At 41.4% G+C, this 9,257-nt stretch overlaps 1 protein-coding gene across 1 annotated transcript; it reads right to left on the bottom strand.

The window, feature by feature from the left end:
- Positions 1 to 245: 245 nt before the first annotated feature.
- Positions 246 to 4,722, bottom strand: LOC129644010 (protein HP-20 homolog). Its single transcript, XM_055569322.1, has 3 exons — positions 4,716 to 4,722; positions 2,229 to 2,357; positions 246 to 685 (listed from the first exon to the last, which is right to left on the bottom strand). Exons 1-3 carry the CDS (start codon positions 4,720 to 4,722, stop codon positions 246 to 248), a joined length of 576 nt encoding a protein of 191 aa, XP_055425297.1.
- Between the last annotated feature and the right edge of the window lie 4,535 nt (positions 4,723 to 9,257).

The following is a 9,257-nucleotide window of genomic DNA, read 5'->3' as shown; positions in this document are numbered from 1 at the left end:
GAAAGCTATCAGAAGAGTGATTTAAGTGAAATAATGTCATGATTTCTGAAGTAGAATTCTAAGGTCCAGTTCTACTGTGACCAAACCTACCAGTTCTCTCATATGAACAGAGAATCTATTCACCAAAATTCCAAAATGCTAAGGAAAGGAAAGCACAAGAGGCCAAGATATAGTGCATATTTATTTGTTTGCTTTTGACAGCAGAATCATAAGGGATTTGCTTTTGCTACAGAAAGAGGCCAGAACTATGTCAGGAAACCAGAGAAATAAATTGTAACTTGGGCTTGCTCTGGCTTCTCGGTTTCCACTTTTGCTTCCAGCCACACCTTCTCGCCTTCGTGCAGCAGCAGGGTCAACATGCCAGAGAGACTCCTGGGCTCTTTGGTGGAGACCTGATGCTTTTCTAAGACAGAACTTTTGTCCCTCATCAGCTGAACAGTCACCTTGCAGTGATGGAGATCCACATCGAAGAGGAAATGGTAATTTCCTGGCACCCTGCATGTGAAGACCCCAGTGTCCTCCTGTAAGTCTTTCTGGGCATTGTACAGGACCTCTGTGAAGGGCACAGGCTTCGAAGGGGAAGGCAGCTGGCCACTGAGCTTCACAGTGAAGGCGGACCTTCTGTGGCACGGGCATTTTACACTTGGTCCTGGAATTCCCGGTGGACCTGGGAAACCTGGTATTCCTTGGACAAACGGACAAGACACAGTAAGAAGGTCATAGAATCCAATAAAAAGATGATACCCAGTCAATGTGTGAAACCACCACTTTTTTTTTTTTTAAATAATATCATGGTTAAGAGATTGATCTTTGCTGTATGATTAAATGGTTTCAAGTCACATCTCTGAAACTGACCAGCTGTGTAATCTTACTAAAGTTAATCAATCTTTCTGGGCTGTATTTCCTCATCTGAAAATATTATTGTTGACATCTCATGTGATTATTGTGAAGTTGTAAAGAGACAATGCGCGTAAGGTATTTACAGTACCTATGCGTGGTGCCTACGTATTATTTCCTATATATTATTTCATCCCGATTTGGGTGGGACTAATTCTTGCTAGAGCTTCCCTGGTGGCTCAGTCAGTAAAGAACCTTTTCCTATATATTATTTCATCCTGATTTGGGTGGGACTAATTCTTGCTAAGAGCTTCACTGGTGGCTCAGTCAGTAAAGAATCTACCTGCAATGCAGGAGACCCGGGTTTGATCATTAGCAAGAATTTTCCTTCTCCAGAGGATCTTCCCAGCAGAAATTTTCCTTCTGCAGGGGATCGTCCCAACCTTGGGAAGGAAAATTCTTGCTAATGATTCTAATCTTACTGAAGACGATAAAAAGGCCTGGGTGTCTAAGTCTGGGGACCAGACAGCCTTTCGATTACCAAATCTAACCCTTAAGACCCATGATAATGGCTCCATAAGAGATGACACACAACTGTGGTCTTTCCTGAGAGCCCCTCTTGGTCTGGTCTCATTGGCTACAAAGAAGTCCTGGTAACCAGGACAGAATCTGGGAAGAATCTTGCTTTGTACTCAGGTGCTCCCTGGGCATCATCCTTTTCATAAGAACTAGGTTTGGGGCTCTCGGAGAAGGCAATGGCACCCCACTCCAATACTCTTGCCTGGAAAATCCCATGGATGGAGGAGCCTGGTAGGCTGCAGTCCATGGGGTCGCTAAGAGTCGGACACGACTGAGCGACTTCACTTTCACTTTTCACTTTCATGCATTGGAGAAGGAAATGGCAACCCACTCCAATGTCCTTGCCTGGAGAATCCCAGGGACAGTGGAGCCTGCTGGGCTGCCGTCTATGGGATTGCACAGAGTTGGACATGACTGAAGCGACTTAGCAGCAGGTTTGGGGCTCTAAGTGCTCAATGAAACCCAATGTTCTGACGATACATGATGCCCCGCTACACTTATTAAACCCTTTTTTTTGCTGCTTATCAGACAGTCTGATTCATGATACTGACTCTACTTAGCACATGTTCCCACCGTGACTAAACTGCATGGATCCCAGTACCCTGGTTCTAGAACTAGGCCAGTCTCTCTTGTTCCCTGTGATTTGAGCTCTGGTTCCCCTGCCCTGGGACCCAGCCTTACAGCTGACCATTTCCTCCACATTCTTTTAATCCTCAATGCCTTGTGCTCCTGAGTTTATGAGGATTATGACATTCCTACCAAAAACATGAAACAGGAGGTGCAAATAAAAAGCAGAAGAATGTATTTCTCACCTCTTATACCTGGAGGCCCTCTTATACCTGGAAGTCCTGGGTGTCCTGGCGGCCCCGGAGGTCCGGTACACCCTCCTTTCTCCAGGACAGCATTTGCCATTAGGATGATGCTGACCAATATCCGGAGATCTTGATTAAAGAAACAAAGAGAAGGGTTTTTTCTTTTTTTCTGCTTTTTATTTTGTTTTATTTATATATGAAGGGTAGACAGGTAGAGTTGCAACCTGGCCCAGGAAAGGTATCATGTCTAGAACTAAACACATGGACTCAAATAACAACTTTGCCCTTACTAGTAAACTGAGCAAGTTACTCCCTGAAATTTCCTTATCATTCATATACAGCAATAATTACTCAGCTAAAACTGTTTCTGAATCCTGAAAGGTCAACATTTTTTCTTCATCTGTCTTTGAACTGATAGAACACAGAAAGCACTCAAACACAATTCTTAAATACAAAATCCTTTATTCTTATGAGAACCTAATGCATCTCTCTCTCTCTCTCTCTCTCTCTCTCTCTAGTCGCTAAGTTGTTTCTGACTCTTACGACCCCCTGGATTGTAGCCCGCCAGGCTCCTCTGTCCATGGGATTCTCCAGGCAAGAATACTGGAGTGAGTTGCCATTTCCTTCTCCAGGGGATCTTTCTGACCCAGGTATTGAACCCAGGTCTCCTCCATTGCAGGCAGATTCTTTACCAACTAAGAGGGAAGCCCCAACCTACTACATATTGAATGCTTATTATGGAAAAGACATTGGGCTAGAAACATCATATCAGTAAGAAGTCATCACACGCCTGCTATTTTTGCCATAAGCATCTTTGCCCCAAGCATTTTCACCACAATCATTTTTGCTACATAATTAATTTGACATAAGGCAATTTTGCCATAAAAGAAAAAATAACTGGCTGAGATTTCAGTTTCAACTGGCTGACCGTTGTTTGGTTTTATTTCTCCATGGATGCAGTACTCCCATTTTTATGTTACATAAATCTTAGTCCTCATAATGGTCCTGATAGTGATGAGTAGGCGTGGTGATCTTAAAACAGTGGATGATAATAGCTACATATAAAGACATGATAGAAAATAAGTGGATAAAACTTACTACAGGTGTGAAATAAGATAGTACAAAGTCAGACTGCATATCATCCTAGAAAATAACAACATATCAGTTTGCAAATCCTTGGGTGATTTGAAGGCAAAAAGTTGAACCAGTATTTCCCATGGAACTTTGGAACATCTGTCACTGGACATGTGACACAATGTTAAGAGAGCAACAATCCTGTAGAGGATTTCACAATGCAATACAGAGCTCAGTTACAAATATGAATCCTAGTATTTGAAAACTGAAGGAGGAAGTTTTAGCAAATAAGTGCAATGCTGAATGAAGAGAGAACTCCATAAGCAAAAGAAAAAAAAAAAAAGATAAGTGCTTAAGTACAATCTACAAAGTAAAATCAGTTATTTGCATGATATTGTCATGAATCTGCACATTTTTAATGTATTCAAATAATTGTATTTCACAATTAAGTTTTTAAAATTTCATTATTTTCTTAAATGTTTTGTTATATCCTTCTAAGTGACCCTCTTTTATCTTTCATTATTTTTATCTTTTAGAGCAAAATTGCCTTATGGCCAGTTAGTTACGAGGCGACAATGTCTGTAGTGAAAATGCGTGCGACCACGATGTTTGTGGCAAAGAAGCTGGTGGTCTAGAACTGTACCTAGCTGTTCATTACACCCCTACAAGGGAAAGTTTATATTTCATTTTACAGATTAGTGGTTTGAGATTCAAAGAGGTGATTCTACTTATTTCCCACCAGATTGCTAGTCAGTTACAACCTGAGGGTGCGTGCTCGTGCGCCCAGTGGAATCTGACTCTTTGCAACCCCATGAACTGTAGCTCTCCAGGCTCCTCTGTCCATGGCATTTTCCAGGCAAGAATACTGAAGCCAGTTGCCATTTCCTCCTCCAGGGGATCTTCCTGATCTAGGGTTCGAACCCACATCTCCTGCATTAGCAGGTGGATTCTTTACAACTGAGCCACCTGGGAAACCCCAGTTACAGTCTGAGGCACGATTCTTATTCTGAATTAAGCATTCTGAATTAAGAATCAGCGTTCTCAGCTATGTACTTTTAATTAGTTAATTGTTAGCTGACGGCCCTGCCCTCTCGTTTCTCCAAACCCTCTGCTCCTGGCTTTCACCTTTCTCGTTCAGCTAAGTCTTATAGCACAGCAACCCCCAAGAAGCACCTTGATTTGGATATATTCACTCTATGTTTATGTCATGTTTCTGTCTTCCAGAGACAAGAAGCACCTTGATTTGGATATCTTCACTCTATGTTTATGTCATGTTTCTGTCTTCCAGAGAAATAATTTCAGAAAACCCATTTTTGGCACTAGAATATTCACCTCTATTAACAAAATGATACACTCCATCCATCCGCTTACAAATACTTGACCCCCCTCCCACAACGTCCGTCCGTCTCCTACCAGCCATTCTCAGGACAGAGCCTTTCCTCTGTGGGATGGGCGTCTCTCAGATTTCTTTCTGAAATGCCTAGCTGTGTGTCTGAGGCTTGGGCTCTGGTCACTGCTCACTCCGTCAAGGCCTTAGCTAAATGATATGAAGCTGCCTGTTCAAATATTTATCCCTGGTCCAAACTGAGACAACAAAATTAATATTTAATCAGACAGTGGATTTAGGCCACCCACTCTTTCTGAATTTGGATCTTGGGCCCAGTAGGATTGTCAACTAGAAGTCCGAAATCATTTTCAGATTTCCCTTCCAGCAGGTCTATTATGGAAGCAGCTGTCAATACATATAAGACCAGGATAAGGAGGCCATTGCTCCTATTCTGACTTCTTTCTGAAGACTTATTCCTTATGTTTAACCAGATCTGGAGTCATCACAGACCATTTTCTGAACAGAAGGCCAAATGTAGAGCAGGAAGTCTAGAACTGAGGGTAATTCCCAGTAAGAATAATGTACTAGGGGAACCAACATTGTGATACATAATTAAGTGGTCAAACAAATGTAAAGTATGCAGTGCTAATTAATATTAGATACTATTTTAACATGGGCTTCCCAGGTGATGCTAGTGGTAAATAACTCACCTGCCAATGCAGGAGATGTAAGACTCAGGTTTGATCCCTGGGTTGGGAAGATCCCCTGGAGAAGGGCATGGCAACCCACTTCAGTATTCTTGCCTGGGAGAATCCCATGGACAGAGGAGCCTGGAGGGCTACAGTCCATAGGAGTGAAAAGAGCTGGACGTGACTGAAGTGACTTAGCATGCACGCGTTATTTTAACATGCATGGCACTTGCCTCTTTTGATCCCAATGACAATCTTATAAGGAAAATATCTGTAATTTATTATATTTTATACAAATCAAACTATTTATAGAACACTTCATATTCTTATTACCCTTTTTTAATTCTTTCTCCCTGGAACCTTATGGCCCTGAACTTTGATGAACTCTAAAATTTGGGTCAAATGTCTCCTTTCGTATCTATATCAAATATATAAATGTATGGGAAGAAGACATTTTTATAAAGAGAATAAATTAGAAGTTAGTTCTGAGTTAGGGTAGGGGACAGCTCAGCACTGAACACAGTGAAGTGGGTGAACTATAACTCAAAAGTGAATAACTGCTTGTTATTTTCCTGTAAACCACTACTTGCCTAAAATGCAAGGCCAACTGGCATATCAATGCTTGTCAAAGGGAATAAACTCATCTGACCTAGCTGCTGCTGCTGCTGCTAAGTTGCTTCAGTCGTGTCCGACTCTGTGCGACCCCACAGATGGCAGCCCACCAAGCTCCACCGTCCCTGGGATTCTCCAGGCAAGAACACTGGAGTGGGTTGCCATTTCCTTCTCCAATGCATGAAAGTGAAAAGTGAAAGTGAAGTCGCTCAGTCGTGTCTGACTCTTAGCGACCCCATGGACTGCAGCCTTCCAGGCTCCTCCGTCCATGGGATTTTCCAGGCAAGAGTACTGGAGTGGGTTGCCATTGCCTTCTCCGTCTGACCTAGCAGGGGACTGTAAATGCCCAGTAAGCAACCCAGAACATGTAGGTGAGTGAATCCTTTGACTTCGCTTCTAGAATATTTTTTGCAAGCAAAGGGTTGAACCATTGTCATTACTTTGCTTTTGTGTAATAAAATATTGATCCTTTTTTTTTAGTCAATGTTGTACTGAGGATATATCTAATTGATGATAATAGAGATTTCCTTCATCAAGGAAAGGTTAGAACTTGACCGTACATAGAATAAGATGGGGAAACATTTTATCTTCTCATGTGTGCCCTAAATTCTGTTTGGAGAAAGTACTTCTTGTTGGGGAGAGTCCTTGCTAAGAATTTTGATGTGGCTGCAGCTGGAGCCAAAACCACAGGGAAGAGAATTAAAGGATCATGCATGTACCAGACATAATTTTCAGACCATAAATATGATGTCAACAGTAACTGTTTTGGAAGATGTTCTTTATCAAGTTGAGGAAGTTCCCCTTTATTCCGAGTTTGCTGGGAGTTTTTATTATGAATATGTATTGAATTTTGTCAAATTATTTTTCTGCATCAATTGATAAAATCATATGATTTATGATCTGCTCAATTTTAAGATTTAGTATATAATGTTAGTGATCAAGACACTGTGGTATTGGCAGAGGGATATAAACACACATCAATGGAACATAAAAAAAAGTCTACATAAATTACACACAATCAGCCTATTTTTTACAAAGATGCAAAGCTAACTCAGCAGAGAAAAGATAGTTTTCAACAAGAGGGGATATATGTATACGTGCAGCTGACGCACTTTGCTGTGTGATAAAAACTAACACAACATTATAAAGCAATAGTACTCCAATAAAAAATTTAAAAATGATGTTGAAACAACTGGTGGTTGAAAAAATTAATATTAACCTAAACCTCACTTGTTGTTTGTTTGTTCAGTCACTAAACAGTCTGACAGTTCAGTCTGACGCTTTGCGACCCCATCGACTGCATGCAGCACCCCAGGCTTCCCTGTTCTTCACCATCTCTTCGAGTTTGCTCAAACTCATGTCCATTGAGTCAGTGATGCCATCCAACCATCTCATCCTCTGTCGCCCTCTTCTCCTCATGCCCTCAATCTTTCCCAGCATCAGTGTCATTTTCGATGAGTAGGCTCTTCACATCAGGTGGTCCAAGTATTGGAGCTTCAGCTTCAGCATCAGTCCTTCCAATGAAAACCTCATGCCTCATACAAATATTGACTCTAGATGGATGATAGATCTCAATGTAAAATGCAAAACTGTAGTACTTTTAGAAGAAAACATTGGAGAAAAATATTCCTAATCTTGGGCTAGGTAGAATTCTTGAACATGACATCAAAACTTAAATCACAAAAGACAAAATTCAATAAAGGGACTTCCTGGAAAAGAAAAATTTTGCTCTTAAACACTGCTCAGAGATGGAAAAGACAAGCCACAAACTGGAGAAAGTATTTGCAGTCTCTGACAAAGAACTTGTAAAGGGAGTACACAACGAATTCTCTAAACCTAAGCCTAAGAAAACAAACGATTCTTTTAGAAAATGGAAGGCTTGAACAGACATTTCATCAAAGAGGATATACAGATGGAAAATTTAAAAACATATATTGAAGTATGTTCCAAAACCATTAGTCATTAGGGAAACCCAAATTAAAGTCAACACAGGACGTGACTACATACTTACTAGGAAAATTAAAATTTTAAAAATACTAATAATACAAAGATGTAGAGCAGAAATTATCCTCCAATTAAAATAAATTAATTAATTTTAAAGAAAGATACAGAGTAACTGAAGCTCCCCCACAGTGTTAGAAGGAATGGAAAATGGTACAGCTGCTGTGGAAAACAGTTTGGGAGTTTTATTAAACATACGAACTGTATGATTCAGCAACTCCAATCTTGGGTGTCCATCCTGAGAGAAATTAAAACATATAGTGGCTGAGAGAGTCACTCCCCCAGGATTTCATGCCCAGCCTCCTGTGGATGTGATTTCACTTCTGTGATTGTGTTTTGTCATACGTGCAACTTGTCACCTGAAAACTAGGCTTGCCTTTTGTTGGATGTGGAGCCAATAGACACAACCAAGCCAAAGACTGAGAGAAGAAAAGGTTTATTATTACTTGCAGCAAATAAGTAGGACACCAGGGATATTTCCCAAATTAGTGTCTCTCCAGCAGCAAAACTGAGTAAGTTTTGAGCTAAGGTACATGCATATTCATGAAGGCGCTCGAGCAGAGGAGAATTCAGCATATGATTGGGGCATAGTTGACAGAGTTCCAGCTTTAGTTGATTGAAGTCAGAAGGGTCAGCATAATCATTCCATCCCGCATGCTCTGCCTTAGTTCCTGCAGAACTCAGATATATTCTTATGTATAATCCTTGAGGAGGAATTATCAATGCAATGCGTGTGTGCATGCTAAGTCGCTTCAGTCTTCTCCGACTCTTTATGACCCCATGGACTGTAGCCTACCAGGGTCCTCTGTCCATGGGATCCTCCAGGCAAGAATACTGGAGTGGGTTGTTATGCCCTCCTCCAGGGAATCTTCCCAGTCGGGGATGGTCTGCACTCAGTCTCCTGCAGCAGGTTCTTTACCACTAGCACTACCTGGGAAGCCCCATCAATACAATAGGGTTGTTCATTTGCCTTTTCTCTGTTCCTGAATTCCTTTGTTCCCTTAAGATCATTGATGACTGAGACCTGTTCAAAGGCAAGCACTGCAGCAAGGCTTAGATCGCAAAATGGCTTCTCTTAAGTCAGGAAAGCCTGCCTGGTTCTCTTTCTCCAGAGACCCCTTACCTATCAGCTTACAGACTGATCTTAAAATAAGGAGATAATCCTCGATTGTCTGGGGCAGCCCTAATGTAATCACCTGAGCCCTCATAAGCAGAAAAGGAAGGCAAAAGAGAAAGGCAGACAAATGAACAGCTGAGGGCGAAGGGCAGCCTTCAGGAGCTAAGAATCGTCCTGAACTTGAAGCCAGAAGGGAAACAGGGACCTCA

The sequence above is a fragment of the Bubalus kerabau genome, chromosome 1, assembly GCF_029407905.1.
Source record: "Bubalus kerabau isolate K-KA32 ecotype Philippines breed swamp buffalo chromosome 1, PCC_UOA_SB_1v2, whole genome shotgun sequence".
In the NCBI taxonomy this organism is placed as follows: Eukaryota; Metazoa; Chordata; class Mammalia; order Artiodactyla; family Bovidae; genus Bubalus; species Bubalus kerabau.
The sequence above is the reverse complement of the archived record's forward strand: the minus strand, read 5'-3'. Positions and strand labels throughout refer to the sequence as shown.